Source organism: Rhinoderma darwinii, chromosome 12 (assembly GCF_050947455.1).
Source record: "Rhinoderma darwinii isolate aRhiDar2 chromosome 12, aRhiDar2.hap1, whole genome shotgun sequence".
NCBI classification, from domain to species: domain Eukaryota; kingdom Metazoa; phylum Chordata; class Amphibia; order Anura; family Rhinodermatidae; genus Rhinoderma; species Rhinoderma darwinii.
Window position 1 is genome coordinate 78066577 of NC_134698.1, and position 18733 is coordinate 78085309.

Sequence of the window (18733 nt, forward strand, 5' to 3'; positions counted from 1 at the left end):
CATCAGCCCCAGCTGAATAATGCAAAGAGCCAATCAAGAGGCCCTGACCCCTGACCTCACAGTATATATTATATACTAGGCAGGACCCCCCTCCCCCACGTGACTCTAGGGTCTATTCCTATACTATGACATAGGACCAGTGAGAAACATGGGCTACATTGTGGACTATACAGATACAATGGCTAGTAACCTGCTCGGGGCTCGTGGGCTCCCCCTTGGCCGCCCTGGAAGGTCTCTTCAGGAATGGACTTCATGGTGGTCCGGGCAGGGTCATGTACAGAATTCATAGACCTGTATTCCCAGGGAGGTTATGTAAATGGTTACAGCTGGGGTAGTCACTTATCACACACCTGTTCCACGAAGTAATGCCCCTTTAAGCCGCAGTATTATGATGATGTCACTCAAGCGGTTTAGGATTACAAGGTCGTTGGGTCGGGTATTTAAATAATGTCACTGATCTCATTTGCATGACAAATATCTCGGATCATGTTGGTTCTTCTTTTGTGTTCTGAGAAGTAAATACTGTTTGTAATCTTATCACTTATCACTGTGAAAAACAGGAGAGCAACGAAATTACAACCTCCTGTGTCCCCATGACAACACTCTTTGCTCTGGCCCATCAGTGTTATCATAGGGACAGTGGGCCTTACTGCTACTCTCATTGGCAGCAGGAAAGACTTCAGACTCCAGCGCTGCAAGGGAGCAGTGCTAACCACTAAGCCACCGTTTCTTATATTCATGTTTTCAATTTATGACTATTTTTAAAATCTCTGCTTGCTGCCAGTGAATAACAATATAGTGTTGACAGTCTGCAACCACCACTTGGGAAATATGTATCCATACAGTTATATAAATATTGATACAGCCCTAACTGTCCAAATGAGCTAAGCTCCCCCTAGTGGCAGCTGTAGGGAGTCTATGCAGGGGATTTGGAGCTCTGTATCAGAAAAACGAAACCAATATAAAGATACAGTATGAAATTTAAGAGCAAATAATTTGGGCCCAATTTTGATGGAAACACCCCTAATGTTAGGTGCGCTTAAAAAATACATACATGTCCCTGGATGTAGCCATGGCAACCAGAATTTAAAACCCCCATCCTTTACACTGCAGGCTGAGAAAGATGCAAAGTAGAAACTACGCCCTTTTTAATTTCATATATAAACGACTTTATTTATTTTAAAAAAAAAACAAGTTTAGGACCCCGGTAAACAATTATAATTGTGCAGGGAAGCAGTTATTAAGGATCTGTCCAGTCAGTGGTGCTTTTCATTTGGCTGACACCTTATAGTAACGGCTGTCCCCATCTTACAATTTGTCACATCTAATTCCCATATAGAACATGATGTCTGGGACGGCTCAGGCTCCTAACAGATTGGGAACTGTGGGGGGTGACACCATCGAGTCATCTGCTAATGGAAGTGTTAATCCTTAAAGGGGTTTAAGTTATTCAGAAGGAAGTTTTACCATTAAAAGGCATTTGCCCTAAAATCCTCAAATTGTATCAGTTCAGAGCATTCAATATGGGCAGATGTGCCCCCCGGCCCTGCCCACACCCATCACCATAGATCATGAGGGGGCAAAAGAGGCAGACGGGGCAGAACAGGGAAGTCTAAGGCGAGTGACGGTATCAGAGCAAGGGAACAAATCAGTATCTATCTATCTATCTATCTATCTCATATCTATCTATCTATCTATCTATCTATCTATCTATCTATCTATCTATCTATCTATCTATCTATCTATCTATCTATCTATCTATCTATCTATCTATCAGTGAATCCCTACTTTTGTGCACAAACAGTTCTTGGGGAATCCTTTGTCCCCAATGAGATTGAAGCGCTTGTCATTAATCACCTCTCTCTTGGTTCTGCAACAAATCCCTCACCATGATGGGAGACCCGGGTGGATTCAGGGACCCCTTAGCAGCCGTATATTCTGCCATTATGTTGCGTCTGCTCTTGATGATCACTCATAGTCCCTTTTATATTTTGGGGGCCCCTCTGTCATATTTAGACTTTATCTATCTGTACAATATGGGGGGCATTATAGAAAGCTGTTATGTAATAGACTCCTTGTGGAACAAGTCTGGGCCCTGCGTCACTTACTGTAATTCTTCACTCCAGCCTTACACCCCCATCCATGCCACCTCCTGCACTAACACAGGGACTCATTCACCCTCGTGGCACAGGACAGGCGGTGTATTCCCAGCCCCTTCCATCCATCATTTATGGGAATGTAATGTAATACGTGTAGCAAATCTATGCTGTGTCAACAACCGGGGAAGATGGGTCCACAGGAGGAATGGACGCTGAATTATTAATGGAGGTTGATTTGCAGCTCTTAACAAGAATTCCAGTAATTGTCACTAATGGAGAAGTTTCTGATCTCAGGCGATTATACATGGTGCCCGGCGTTCTGTTAACTCTGCTATCCCTGTGTACATTCTAAAAGTTGCCACATTGTATCAAAATTAATTTCTTTTAAAAACAGCGCCACACCTGTTCACAGGTTGTGTGTGGTATTGCAGCTCAGGTCCATACACTTCATTAGAGCCAAGCTGCAATACCAAAGAAAAATGGCAGCACATCCAAAATCTAAGGGAATTTATTCGCCTGCAATACCAGACCCAATCCATGGACAGGTGTGGCGCTGTTCTGGAATAAAGCAGACATGATTTTATAAACCTGCACCACTGCTTTAAAGATAAGGGACTGGGCAGAGGGAGGAGAGGGGCCCATAGTCAAATCAAAAGGGCCCCTCCACTTAACGCCTTGCTTTGGCCTTTATTTGCACCTTCCCCCATTCATTATCCTTGGGGCTATTCACTTGATTGGAGATCACACAGCCTATAGGGAAGAGCTGCCCCCCACAGGCTTATTAGCATCCATAGGGGCTACTTCTATGGTATATAGACCCTTGTGTATAATTATATATTCTTACCTGAGCTTAACTATTGCTTGCTGTTCTTACTATAGCATGAGGGTGGCGCTCTTCCACTGTTACTCATTGCATATCACATGACACCTATCCCCCTGGATCGTGGAGGATATAGGTGATAAATAATAATCCCCGATCTTATATTTTAGCATCAGCAGATTGTTATTACTTGATAGAATTGATGGATGAGGTGTCAGTAACTCGTGTTTATTTCACAGCAGAGCCCAACGTGCGCGCAGTGATCATAGCAGTGAGACAGATCCGTCCTTCCAGGCAGAAAATAACACTGTCTGTGGTTGTCTGATTATATGGCATTATTAATAATAACCAAAATTAATTTCATTATTTAAAACTCTAGCAAGGACGCGGAAATCTACCCAAAATGTTCAACTAGGCACTATATAGCACTTGTATGTAAGCCCCCTACGGCAGTATTATGTTGGCACTGTATGGCATTATTATGTAAGCTCTATATAGAAGTACGATATGGGCACTGTATGACTTTATTATGTAGGCACTAAGTGGCAGTATTATGTTACCACTATATATCATTATCATGTAAGCACTATGTTTCAATATTATGTGGGCACTGTATAGCATTGTTATGTAAGCTCTAAATGAAAGCATCATGTGGGCACTGTGTGGCATTATTATGTAAGCTCTATATGGAAGTATCATATGGGCACTGTATGGCTCTATTATGTAGGCACTATGTGGCAGTATTTTGTGGGCACTCTATGGCATATAGCATTATTATGTAAACTCTTTATGGAAGTACAGTATGGACACTATTTGGCATTATTATGTGGCAGTATTACGTGGTCATTATATAGCATTATTATGTAGGCACTATGTGGCGATATTATGTGGCCACTGTATAGCATTATTATGTAAGCTCTAAATGAAAGCATCATGTGGGCACTGTGTGGCATTATTATATAAGCTCTATATGGAAGTATCATATGGGCACTGTATGGCTCTATTATGTAGGCACTAAGTGGCAGTATTATGTGGGCACTGTATGGCTCTATTATGTAGGCACTATGTGGCGATATTATGTGGGCACTGTATGGCATTCTTATGTAAGCACTATATAAAAGCATCATGTGGGCACTGTGCGGCATTATTATGTAGGCACTATGTGGCAGTGTTATGTGGGCACTCTGTGGGTGTGGCAGCTTTATGTGGGCACTGTATAGTATTATTAAAAAACTGGGGTTGGGGAGGGGCTCCACAGATGTTTATCCAGCGGCATTGATATAACCCTGGATGTAGTGAATAATAACTGAATATTTATTTCATTCTCCACATCATAGAACAAGAAGTAGCTGCTAAATACGGTTTATTATAATCAATATCTGTGAATGAGTTGCCTCCTGCGGCTCTATAATTATTTCATATGGCCTCATTTTCTGCTAGGGGACCTAATTCTGCAGGGTCCATTACTGTCTGCAGGACTTTTTTGGACCCCGCTGCTGTCAGAGGTGGGGTGTCAAGATTACAATAGGGGCGGCTGCTGTCAGAGGTGGGGTGTCAAGATTACAATAGGGACCGCTGCTGTCAGAGGTGGGGTGTCAGGATTACAATAGGGGCCGCTGCTGTCAGAGGTGGGGTGTCAAGATTACAATAGGGGCCGCTGCTGTCAGAGGTGGGGTGTCAAGATTACAATAGGGACCGCTGCTGTCAGAGGTGGAGTGTCAAGATTACAATAGGGACCGCTGCTGTCAGAGGTGGGGTGTCAAGATTACAATAGGGGCGGCTGCTGTCAGAGGTGGGGTGTCAAGATTACAATAGGGGCGGCTGCTGTCAGAGGTGGAGTGTCAAGATTACAATAGGGACCGCTGCTGTCAGAGGTGGGGTGTCAGGATTACAATAGGGGCGGCTGCTGTCAGAGGTGGGGTGTCAGGATTACAATAGGGACCGCTGCTGTCAGAGGTGGGGTGTCAGGATTACAATAGGGGCGGCTGCTGTCAGAGGTGGGGTGTCAGGATTACAATAGGGGCGGCTGCTGTCAGAGGTGGGGTGTCAGGATTACAATAGGGGCGGCTGCTGTCAGAGGTGGAGTGTCAAGATTACAATAGGGACCGCTGCTGTCAGAGGTGGGGTGTCAGGATTACAATAGGGGCGGCTGCTGTCAGAGGTGGAGTGTCAAGATTACAATAGGGGCGGCTGCTGTCAGAGGTGGGGTGTCAAGATTACAATAGGGACCGCTGCTGTCAGAGGTGGGGTGTCAAGATTACAATAGGGGCGGCTGCTGTCAGAGGTGGGGTGTCAAGATTACAATAGGGACCGCTGCTGTCAGAGGTGGGGTGTCAGGATTACAATAGGGCCGCTGCTGTCAGAGGTGGAGTGTCAAGATTACAATAGGGACCGCTGCTGTCAGAGGTGGGGTGTCAAGATTACAAAAGGGACCGCTGCTGTCAGAGGTGGGGTGTCAAGATTACAATAGGGAACGCTGCTGTCAGCGGTGGGGTGTCAAGATTACAATAGGGACCGCTGCTGTCAGAGGTGGAGTGTCAAGATTACAATAGGGGCGGCTGCTGTCAGAGGTGGGGTGTCAGGATTACAATAGGGGCCGCTGCTGTCAGAGGTGGGGTGTCAGGATTACAATAGGGGCCGCTGCTGTCAGAGGTGGGGTGTCAAGATTACAATAGGGGCCGCTGCTGTCAGAGGTGGGGTGTCAGGATTACAATAGGGGCGGCTGCTGTCAGAGGTGGGGTGTCAGGATTACAATAGGGACCGCTGCTGTCAGAGGTGGGGTGTCAGGATTACAATAGGGGCCGCTGCTGTCAGAGGTGGGGTGTCAAGATTACAATAGGGACCGCTGCTGTCAGAGGTGGGGTGTCAAGATTACAATAGGGGCGGCTGCTGTCAGAGGTGGGGTGTCAGGATTACAATAGGGGCCGCTGCTGTCAGAGGTGGGGTGTCAAGATTACAATAGGGACCGCTGCTGTCAGAGGTGGGGTGTCAAGATTACAATAGGGACCGCTGCTGTCAGAGGTGGGGTGTCAAGATTACAATAGGGGCGGCTGCTGTCAGAGGTGGGGTGTCAGGATTACAATAGGGACCGCTGCTGTCAGAGGTGGGTGTCAAGATTACAATAGGGACCGCTGCTGTCAGAGGTGGGGTGTCAAGATTACAATAGGGACCGCTGCTGTCAGAGGTGGGGTGTCAAGATTACAATAGGGACCGCTGCTGTCAGAGGTGGGGTGTCAAGATTACAATAGGGACCGCTGCTGTCAGAGGTGGGGTGTCAAGATTACAATAGGGACCGCTGCTGTCAGAGGTGGGGTGTCAAGATTACAATAGGGACCGCTGCTGTCAGAGGTGGGGTGTCAAGATTACAATAGGGACCGCTGCTGTCAGAGGTGGGGTGTCAAGATTACAATAGGGACCGCTGCTGTCAGAGGTGGGGTGTCAAGATTACAATAGGGGCCGCTGCTGTCAGAGGTGGGGTGTCAAGATTACAATAGGGACCGCTGCTGTCAGAGGTAGGGTGTCAAGATTACAATAGGGACCGCTGCTGTCAGAGGTGGGGTGTCAAGATTACAATAGGGGCGGCTGCTGTCAGAGGTGGGGTGTCAAGATTACAATAGGGGCCGCTGCTGTCAGAGGTGGGGTGTCAAGATTACAATAGGGGCGGCTGCTGTCAGAGGTGGGGTGTCAGGATTACAATAGGGGCGGCTGCTGTCAGAGGTGGGGTGTCAGGATTACAATAGGGGCCGCTGCTGTCAGAGGTGGGGTGTCAGGATTACAATAGGGGCGGCTGCTGTCAGAGGTGGAGTGTCAAGATTACAATAGGGGCGGCTGCTGTCAGAGGTGGGGTGTCAGGATTACAATAGGGGCCGCTGCTGTCAGAGGTGGGGTGTCAGGATTACAATAGGGGCGGCTGCTGTCAGAGGTGGAGTGTCAAGATTACAATAGGGGCGGCTGCTGTCAGAGGTGGGGTGTCAGGATTACAATAGGGGCGGCTGCTGTCAGTTTTCCTTTAACGTTCCATAACAGGTTTTATACATTTAGAAGCTTCATGTTGGTTTGCAAAATAGCAGCCAAGATTTGCATAGACAATTTGATCAGGAAGGTTTGTAGAGGCCACATATACAGGTGTCATTGTGGAGAGAAACAGTAGACGCCCTGAAAATGATTGCCAGCGAGGGAAAGAGTAGTCATCCTCCCAGCCCGTACCAGCTGATAACAGTGGACAATAGTGTGTCCTTGGCTACACAATAAGGCTATGTTCACACGCTTATACGTCTGAAAATACAGAGCTATTTTCCCTCGAAAACAGCTCCTGATTTTCAGACTTTTTTTTAGCAACTCACGTTTTTCGCTGCATTTTTTACGCCCGTTTTTGGAGCTGTTTTTCTATAGAGTCAATGAAAAACAGCTCCAAAAACAGCTCAAGAAGTGACATGCACTTGTTTTTCGCGGGTGTTTTTTTAAGCGCCCGTTTTTCAAAACGGCCGCGTAAAAAAACGGCCTGTCGGAAGAGAACGCCGTTTTTTCCATTGAAATCAATGGGCAGATGTTTGGAGGCATTCTGCTTCCGACTTTCCGGTTGTTTTTCGGGCGATTATGGCCCGAAAAATGGACGAAAATAAGCCGTGTGAACAAACCCTTACAATTGTATCTACTCTAGGCACTCCTCTGTCAGCTATACAGCATTAACTCCATTTTACCTGCACTGATACATTGTAGCAAACTATCAGGATAGGAGACAGGTTTGCGCTGCTGATATGTTTCCCTTATAGAATCTAGACTCAATAGAATAAAAGCAAACCCTCAGCTGTGAGAAGTATTACGTCTGTACAGGTTTCCTGCCTCTGAATGTTCCCATTGAGTGACAGCAATCAGAGATGTTAAAGAGGACATGTGACCTCTCCCGAGATGTCTGTTTTAGTAAATAATACAATTTCCCATGAAATAACAATTCTGGAGCAGCTTTTCTTGGAACCCTATGTTGTTCCGTCCCTCTGTTATTCCTCCTAGAAATGTATGAATAAATAGATAACTGGGTGTTGCCAGTTGGGGGTGTGTCCTACACAGAATGACACTGTCCAATCAGGGCTGGCAGAGTGAGACTGTGTAGGGACACACCTCTTTGACAAGGGGAATAGTAACACCCAGTTGTCAATTTAGTGATAAATTTCTAAGCGGAATAACAGAGGAACGGCACAACGCAGAAAAGATGCTTTAGAAATGTTATTAGATGGAGTATTTAGTGAAATAGACATGTCAGGAGAGGTGAGGGGTCCCCTTAAGAAATAAAACATGACGTCTAGGAGAAAGTTGGATAACCAATCACTGTACAATGAGAAATGTTAATTTACAAAAAGTGAATCCTCCAGTTCTTTCTGATCTGTGGATGTGACCAACACAGCAGCGCCTGTAGTCCTGGACCCTTTGGATCGGGTATTGGGCACCAAATTGCAAACATTGCGTTGGCCAAAATGATCACCCCCACTTTGTAAAGATAAGACCAAGGCGGACCCTGTACATAGGGGCATTTGTCCTGGGCACTACTGGTAAACTAGAGAATGGAAATGCACCCTCTAAATGAACCCAAAAAGTGCAATATGGGAAGGGGGTGCAAAACAATGCGGTATCATTTACACATGCTACAATACCGTATTAAACCCTTTTAACTTCAAATGCCCTGAAGACCCCCTGACATCATCAACCCCCTGTCCACCACCCTGTCCCTATGGCATGTGGTCTCCCTTGTTTGGGCATTCTTAGGTGCTCTCTGTGTGGCACTATGTAGGCTTTATACGGCAGCATTATGTGGGCACTGAGTGGCATTATGTAGGCTCTATTTGGCAGTATTATATGGGCACTGTATGGCGCTGTTATTTGTACACATCATGGCAGTATTATGTGGGCACTGAGTGGAAATGTTATGTGTACACAGCATGGCACTATTATGTGTACACTGCATGGCAGTATTATGTGGGCACTGTATGGAACTGTTATGCGCATACAATATGGTAGTATTATGTTGGCACTGTATGGCACTATTATGTTGGCACTGTATGGCAGTATTATGTGTACACTGTATGGCAGTATTATGTTGGCACTGTGTGTCATTATGTAGGTTTTAAATTGCATTATTATGTGGGCACTGTATAATGCTGTTAGTTGGCACTAGTGTGTGGCAGTATTATTTACGGACTGTATGAAATTGATATTTGGTCAGTATATAGTTAACGGCCACGCGATTGTGCTTGTGATACTGCAGATTTACTGAAAAACCGCAGGACCGTTAATAATCGATGTTAATGGTGACGCAGTCTTGTGGTCTAATCTGTAATATAACCTGCAAACTCACGCTAACAATTTTTAGTCCGCGCTGACCGCACGCGGACATGATTTGTGGACGCTGCTACGTGCGTGATTTTCATATATTCCGCACCCCAGAACAAGACACAGCCCCGAAATACGGATGATTATGATCAATATAGTTGATCATGCTGCTGTCTATGGCTCTTAAAGGGGCCCCGTTCTTTTCTTAATTTTATTTTTGCTCACTGTCCCGCCCGCTCGTTTCCTTGCCCCGCTGCCTCCAGGCCTCTGCCCGGCCAACATATAGTTATATGGCTGTGAAATATGAAACTGTGCGGCCGGTGTAGGTAAAAATAAATGTGACTTACTCACGGCCGGCCCTTCACTGTCCGACATCCCGGGAATGGGCGCTGCAGGAATTCAGAGGAAATGTTCAGAGCTTCAGCGTAACGCTGTGTGTTCTCTGCCTGACAAACAGCTGTAGTCCGGACTCGTCGTTCCAAGAAAAAAAAGAGATAAGGACGATACTCGTCGCAGGGAGGGACGGGATTGGATGATATAATTTGATCTCCCCTCCCCTTGGATTTTCCATTTCCCATTAGTCGGCAGACACACATGTAATATTAATAGTGGTGGGGCCTTTTAAGACCGATCCTAAATATTCATTAACAAGTTGTGGACCCGATATCCGCTGCGGCGGCCCTGGACAGATGTTCTTCTCTGTCTGTGCAAAGTGATATCATCATCAACAAAGGGAGTTGTCACCCAGCTTTCCCAGACTCTGAACAGCATATTTACTTAGTTATGTAGCGATATATCCCTAGCTTCCATTTGGCTGCATAGCTAGGCAGATTTACCATTCAGGGCTATGGGTATGATGTGTGGCAACCCCTGTAATGGTGGCCATAATAGATGTTACCCAGCTTTCCCAGGAATCTAGATAAGTGAAATGGTTCAATAAAATGTTTAAAGGAACACTCCATGATACACTGTGTTACGCTTACAGCAGGGACTGAGGGGGCGGAGCCTGACACAGAGATTCAAAGAACACCAAAGAGAGACTCCCTGTGTCATGCTCCGCCCCTCAGGTCCTGCACTAATGATCAGTTTATCCTGGAGTGTTCCTTTAACAGAAGAAACGGGATCGAGGAATTTATATTACAGGGGAAGGGATGTTAAGGTTCTGTATATTTAAAGTATAATAAAAGCTCCTCCACATATAGATAGTGTACAGTCAGGCGATGCATAAGGGGGTTTTACACTGGGCGATTGTCGGGCAGACGAGCGTTTATAGGAGGCTCGTTGCCGATAGTCGTCCTGTGTGAACGATCAGCAGATGAACGAGCAAACACCGGATCATCCGCCGGTCGTATTGTTTTAAAAAAAGTGAAATATTCCGGTTGTCGGCAGCGCATCTTGGTGTGTAAATGGAGACGCACTGCCGACATGATCATAATGTATAGGGACGAGCGATAGGAGTAACGAGCGCTCGTCCCCATCCATAGCTCCGCGTGACAGGAGAAAACCAGCGCCGATGTCCAGTTGATCGGCGCTCGCTGCATCGGCAGATAATCGGCCGGTGTAATAGGGCCTTTACTTGATTGATGGGAGGGATGAGGCGGATACTCCGGCCCTGCGTTCTCATGCTGGGATAATGGACACGGTTACTAATCTCCTCCGAGTCTTAGAAATGTATCCTCCTTATAGATAAGGAGACTGCACGTTACTGACCGCAGGAGACACCCAGTAATGGACGTCATCCCTATCTTGAACACCCGGTAATGGACGTCACCCTGATCTTCATCACCCGGTAATGGACGTCACCCCGATCTTGAACACCCGGTAATGGACGTCACCCTGATCTTCATCACCCGGTAATGGACGTCACCCCGATCTTGAACACCCGGTAATGGACGTCACCCTGATCTTCATCACCCGGTAATGGACGTCACCCCGATCTTGAACACCCGGTAATGGACGTCACCCTGATCTTCATCACCCAGTAATGGATGTCACCCCGATCTTCATCCCCCAGTAATGGACATCACCCCGATCTTCATCACCCAGTAATGGACGTCACCCCAATCTTCATCACCCAGCATCACACATGAGAGGCTTAGATACAGCAGCCAAGCAGACAGTATCACACATTATAGGATTAGATACACAGCTCAGAAGACAGTTTCACACATGATAGGATTAGATACACTGGCTAATAAGACAGTATCACAGATGATGGGATTAGATACTGTGTTCAGAAGACAGTCTCACATATGATAGGATTAGATACACCAGCTCAGTAGACAGTATCAGACATGATAGGCTTAGATACACTGGCTCATTAGACAGTATCACACATGATAGGATTAGATACACAGCAGGGCAGGCAGTATCAGACATGATAGGCTTAGATACACAGGCTCATTAGACAGTCTCACATATGATAGGATTAGATACACCAGCTCAGCAGACAGTATCACATGATAAGATTAGATATCAGACATGATAGGCTTAGATACACTGGCTCATTAGACAGTCTCACATGTGATAGGATTAGATACACCAGCTCAGTAGACCGTATCAGACATAATAGGATTAGATACACATCTCAGGAGACAGTATCACACATGAGAGGCTTAGATACACTGGCTCAGCACACAGTATCACACATGAGAGGCTTAGATACACTGGCTCAGCACACAGTATCACACATGAGAGGCTAAGGGCAAAGCCCCACGTGGCGGAATTGCTCTTGAATTCCGCTGCGGACACTCCGCAGCGTTAATCCGCAGCGGAGCCGTTTCTCCATTGCCTTCCACTTCTTTTTAGTAGTGTTCGTTTAGACGAGGCGGAAAATTCCGCTGCGGAGCATAGGCTGCGGTGCGGAATTTGGTGTCCGCAGCATACAATGGATGTTGCGGATGTGTGGCGGACTGGTTGTGGACTCATGGCGGAATTTCTCCATTGACTTCAATGGAGATTCTAAATTCCGCAATGAAGTCCGCAGCTGTCATGCACATGTTATGTGTGCTGCGGATGCGTCTTGCTTTTTTGACATGACATTTCTTCATTCTGGCTGGACCTATGTATTTCTAGGTCTACAGCCAGACTGAGGAAGTCAATGGGGCTCCCGGAATTACGGGAGCGTTGCTAGGAGACGTCAGTAAATAGTCACTGTCCAGGGTGCTGAAAGAGTTAAGCGATCGGCAGTAACTGTTTCTGCCCCCTGGACAGTGACTACCGATCCCAATATACATCAACCTGTAAAAAAAATAGAAGTTCATACTTACCGAGAACTCCCTGCCTCTGTCTCCAGTCCGGCTTCCCAGGATGACGTTTCAGTCTAAGTGACGGCTGCAGCCAATCACAGGCCAAGCACAGGCTGCAGCGGTCACATAGACTGCCACGTCATCCAGGGAGGTCGGGCTGGATGCCGAAAGAGGGACGCGTCACCAAGACAACGGCCGTTAAGTATGAAATTCTTTTACTTTCACTAGGGAAAGTGCTGTCCCTTCTCTCTATCCTGCACTGATAATAGAGAGAAGGGAAGAACTTTTACCGCAGTCCGCAGCAGCTAGTCCGCATCAATTTACTGCACATTTTGGGCAGATCCGCCGCAGAATCTGCAACGCAGATTCTGTGCGGCATTGATGCGGACAGCTGCGGAGGAAAACCGCCACGTGGGGCCATGCCCTTAGATACACTGGCTCAGCACACAGTATCACACATGAGAGGCTTAGATACACTGGCTCAGCACACAGTATCACACATGAGAGGCTTAGATACACTGGCTCAGCACACAGTATCACACATGAGAGGCTTAGATACACTGGCTCAGCACACAGTATCACACATGAGAGGCTTAGATACACTGGCTCAGCACACAGTATCACACATGAGAGGCTTAGATACACTGGCTCAGCACACAGTATCGCACATGATGATGACCTCCATGTCTTTATATTATTGCTCTTTATCGTGACAGAGATCCCGGGTCTTATTATTTTGCAGTTCTCTGACATTTCCGTGCTGCGATGGGACAATACGAGCAGCGGGGGATGGTTTACACTGGGGGTGTCTCCAGATTATGCCGATGTGTTAATGATAATGACGTGTCTGCTCATTGTAATCATAATCCCATCATCTATAATCTGAGCGACTCCTCCTCCATCATCTGCCTCCGCTCCTCTGATGTCTGCCCCGCTGCTTTATATCCAGGTCCTGTGAGCTTCCAGCTACGACTCTGAGGGGGCACATACATAGAGGAGACGGGGATCCTAAGCATAAATCAAAATACAGCCCCTCCTCCCAATGCTGGTTTACCCCACTACACCCCCTTCCTAGGACAGAGAAATGGGCACCAAGACCTTCGGTTCAGTTGCCCCTTTCCGTTTTTTCGGTGCAGTGTCTAGGGAGAAGCGGGGCCCAGAGCTCACCCTAACTCTTACCGGGGTCACATTGCCCTCCTCACACCTTACAGACACCAATAAAACACTTTTCACTGTGGGCAAGTTCATGTACACTATATACAAATAGTAAAAACCACAAGTCTCACTGAGCCCTGTTGGCCAATCACAGTAGGCCTCACTTAAATCCCCTTTAATTTGTTCCCAGTACTTTGTTAGTGGGTGGGGAAGTTCCGTCCTAACGGTCCTTTGGTCCCTTCTGATTGGCTGATAGGGCTTAGTGCAAAATTATGTATGGAGGCCCCTTGAGCAGCACATTGGGGTGGGGGTTTCCTAGGACATCTTAGGGGTTCCCTATATTAAGGGGCTTTGTCCTAGAAGGGGTAAGGGTTGCAATATCATCCTCAAGATCTAGCCCTGCCTCATTTGTAGGCGCTGTATTTGCTGAACGTAATGTAGCAATTGGTTAAGACTGATCTTTAAGAAGGTAAAGGCTGTCAAATGAGAGGTACATTGTTTTTCATGACTACCAGGAACTGACTGGGGTACAACATCTTGGACACCATGGACAAACTGGGACAACATGTCACCGGATGCCCAGGACTTAGTTTTAGGGGGAGGTCCAGACTACACAGCCGGACTGCTGTTATAGGGGGAGGTCCAGACTACAGAGCCAGACTGCTGTTATAGGGGGAGGTCCAGACTACACAGCCGGACTGCTGTTATAGGGGGAGGTCCAGACTACACAGCCAGACTGCTGTTATAGGGGGAGGTCCAGATTACACAGCCAGACTGCTCTTATAGGGGGAGGCCCAAACTACACAGCCGGACTGCTCTTATAGGGGGAGGCCCAAACTACACAACCGGACTGCTCTTATAGGGGGAGGTCCAGACTACACAGCCAGACTGCTGTTATAGGGGGAGGTCCAGACTACACAGGCAGACTGCTGTTATAGGGGGATGTCCAGACTACACAGCCAGACTGCTGTTATAGGGGGAGGTCCAGATTACACAGCAAGACTGCTATCGTAGGGGGGCTCCAGACTACACAGCCAGACTGCTGTTATACGGGGAGGTCCGGACTACAAAGACTGCTGTTATAGGGGTATTCAGACTACACAGCCAGACTGCTGCTATAGGGGGGGAGGTCCAGATTACAGGAAGCCTAACTGCTATCATGTCTGCAATACTCTGTACACATAGAGAAGACAATCCCTGCTTCCCAATCTCTTTGTAGCACACCCTCAGAAGCAGTAGCATGGAGGACATTATAGAGCAGTACTGACCAGTGTAGCTGAGAATCCAGCACTGTTGGGAGATAGAATACTTACTAGAAGCTGCAGGAGAGTCTCTCTCCCTCTCACTCTGATCCTGCTCTACTCCTCCCCTCTCAATAGAATTAAGTGACTTAAGAGTGAATAATCAGTGAGGGGGGGGGGGGGGCAGTGCTTAATAATTGGAGAAAGATGCATTTTTCTCTAATAAGATATATTACAAAGTTTCTTAGATTTGGTTGTACTATTAATTTATGCAAAGTTTGTTGAAAGGTTAGTGACCATTTAAGCCTGCATGCCCCGGCTCCTGTCTGTGCCTCCCCAGGGTTGTGCCCAGTATCTGGGTAACGACCACATTCCCGCAGCTTGTATCATCCATCAGAAGTAATGAAAGTAGAAAAGTAACAACACAGGGAACATGACAGGATCCTCGCCGCCAGCTCAGCGCTCACTGCATCTAATTTGTTTTTCTTGCTGAACAAATGAAGGTAATAAAGCGTAAATGAGATTCGCTTCTCGGAGGGAGAATCATGTTTGACGCGAGAGACGATTGGACGCAGTGGGAGGTGTTGTTTGGGTTACTAGACGTGAAAGTGATAAAAATGAAGGAGATGAGTAATTGTGTTACTGATGGGGAATCTAAAAATAAGAAGGTGGTGAGCGGAAAGGTGACCTGTAGTTGGGTGGATTGTGCGCCATTCCTTGCAGCAGGTCATTGATGCCAGGTGAGATTTGGCTGTTCAGTGCTTTATATTTCCTATTTATATGAGGATCAGTATTGGAGGACATAGGGCTCGTCCACACACAACGGAATTGCTGCAGAAAATTTCTGCAGCGATTCCGTTGAAAGTATCAGACTTTCCGCTGTGGAAAAAACGCACCATTTCCTGTGGTTTTTATGGCAGAAAATGGTGCGTATTTTGCTGCGTTTCTCACAATGCAAGGAGACGGTGACATCTCCTCTGAAAAACGCAGCTTTTCTGGCCACTTTCCGCAGCAGGAATTGATGTGCTGCGGTCCGAAACGTATGCATCGCAGGTCAAATTCTGGTCGGAAATTTGACACAGCGTGTGGATGAGATTTGTTAAATCTCACCCACTGTGCTCTTACTGTTTTCTGCTGCTTTTTTCCATCCGCAATTCCGGGCGAAAAAAAATGCCGCAATTGCGCAGAGTGTAGACGAGCCCATAGAGGACAGAGTCAGTGTTCTGCAGACAGATGAGGTGCAAGGCACAAAGCCTGAGATGCTATAGGGAGTGCAAATAGCGCAATTTCAATGGATCCCCTACCATATCAGCATACAACCTAAAAGTGAATCTCCGTCTTTTATCATCATATCGTTTTAGGTCCAAAATTCTGTGCTAATTCATTTATTATTATGCCTTTATACCGTTTTAACCTCCATTTTTCTGATACAGAGCTCCAAATCCCCTGTAGAGAATAAGTATAAAAGATGAGATATTGGCTGCCTGCAGTCGCCACTAGGGGGTATTTAGGATCTCATTAAAGGGGTTGTCCGGTCCCTAAAAATTGATGGCCTGTCTTTCGGATAGGCCATCAATATCTGATCGGTTGGGGTCCGACTGCCAGGACCCCCACTGATCAGCTGTTTTGAAGGGGCCGTAGTGCCCGTACCAGCGCTGCTCCCCCTTCAAAACAGCTGATCGGTGGTGGTCCCAGCAGTGGAACCCCAACCCATCCGCTATGGACGGCCTATCCTGAGGATAGACCATCAAATTTTATGGACTGGATAACCCCTTTAATGTGGGCACTGTGGCTGGTAATATTAATGGGGGCTCACTGACTGGCAATATCCATGTGACTGACACTGTTACGGGGGCATTGTGGGAAGTAACAGGACCAGCAAAGAGGAAAAGCAAGAAGTATGTGAGACGGGTATCAACAGGGAAGAAAGACATAGAATCTGGAGCAGGGAAGATGTTCTATTGATTTTTGTTGCTCTGAATGTTCTTTCTTCACAGATACAGATCCTGTAGAAGGAGCATCGCTTTATAATGTGCATATTTCCATTGCTATACTGCCACCTAGTGGCCAGGCTGCATTATTATGTGTTGTGCTATTATGTGCACAGGACCTGTGGTCACATTTTATGAGATGGCAGGTCCTCACCGGCAAAGCTCACTACTTTCTTAACACTGTTCAGGCAATGGTGGCCTTTTTTATTGCTGGTGCCAGGAGAAACGGCCCAGACGCCATCTGTGAGTACATTTTACTGCTCTAGAACATTGGTGAAGACGTACAGCGTGGTAACATTGCGTGCCTCATACAGGGGCCGGCACTTAAGTATAAAAGCCCACTGTTCCTACCTAATGGAGTTCAGGCTGCGAGAGACAGGGCCTGAGTCTTAAGAGGTTGTACCGGATTATAAAAAAATATCTTCTTTCTTCTAGAAACAGCGCCACATCTGTCCATGGGTTGTGTCTGGTATGGCAGCTTAGCTCCATTAAAGTGAATGGGGCTGAGCTGCAATACCACACACAACCTGTAGACTAGTATGGCGCTGTTGCTAAAAGAAATCAGCCATGTTTTTCTAATCCTAGACAACTCCTCAAAAGTGGACCTACCCCAGCAACAGGTAGGAGTTGAAGCTCTGTCCAAGAAATCCCAGCTGGTAAACCACCATTGCCCGCATTGTCGCCATTTTTCCGTGTAATATAATTAAAGCGACTGTGCCTCTCTGCTGAGATGTGTTTGTAATGCTGGTGGCCAGTTTTACTATTTGCGTCACCTTGGATTACTATTTCATCATTGCAACTAAGGCCCCGTGCACACGACAGTATATTTCATCAGTAATTACGGACCCATTCATTTCTATTGGCCGTGGACACATTTCAGCATTTTTACGGATGGGAGTCCGTGCTGAAAAAATGATAGAACCCCTCCTATTCTTGTCTGTAATCACGGCACGGACTCTCCCATAGAAGCCTATGGGCGCTTCCGTAAATACGGACGGCTACGGATGTGCATCAGCATACCGACCAGTTTCATGCCACAAAATGTTTCCAGCGACCGGCTAGGGGTGGGTGGGGGGTTAGGGTCAGTTCACACGTTGCATAAATACTGTGGACTTTCCACAACAGAATTCGTTACGGAAAACCCGCAGCATAATACAGTAGCAGCAAAGCGGATGAGATAGAACAAATCTCCTCCACACGCTGCGTAAGAACCGCTCAGTAACTGACCTGCGGTGCAGAGTTTTATTCCACAGCGCGTCACTTGTATTTGCGTAATCGCTGCTTATTTGTTGCAGGTTTTGTCCATTGAATTCATTGGGGAGGTAAAACCCGCAACAAATAGCAGATGTTGTGTTTAGTTGTAAAAACACAACTCAGAAAAAACATACAAACAAATAAAACGTATACTTACCCAGAAGTCTGTGTTTCTTCCTCCTGGCCGGCTAAATGCTCCGCAGTTTTCCGCAGCAGACATTAAAAGCGAAAAACTGCAGCACAGTTTTGTCCGGTTTTTCCTCGAAATTCCCTGCGGCCACCGGTCCGGTACCAAATGATCCGTGGCCCGTTATTAGTCCGCGGCTCCGTTTTTGAGAATCACTGTCTTAGATACTTCATATACATTTTTAAATTGGTGCAGTTCCTCTATTGACCAAAAGATGGCAGCACCATACTGCTAAATTGGGGATTTCATCTTTTCAAGCTATTCATTTCATTCTCCATCTGTTTGCAGGACTTTTTAAATTGCAGAATTCTGCTGTTAACATTGTATATAGACACAATGGTTTCCATAAAGGTTTATGTACCGGAGTTGTTGTGGTCAGTAGCGCAGCGCTCCAAATCAAGCACTGGGATTTCT

General features: G+C 46.6%; 1 protein-coding gene across 1 annotated transcript in view; it reads right to left on the reverse strand.

The window, feature by feature from the left end:
* Positions 1–9705, reverse strand: part of EML1 (EMAP like 1) — an 84369-nt gene extending 74664 nt beyond the window's left edge. Inside the window, exon 1 of the mRNA XM_075844216.1 lies at positions 9591–9705. Coding sequence (XP_075700331.1) covers positions 9591–9618 — 28 coding nt within the window. The 5' untranslated portion in view covers positions 9619–9705. The remainder of the gene's footprint in view (positions 1–9590) is intronic.
* Between the last annotated feature and the right edge of the window lie 9028 nt (positions 9706–18733).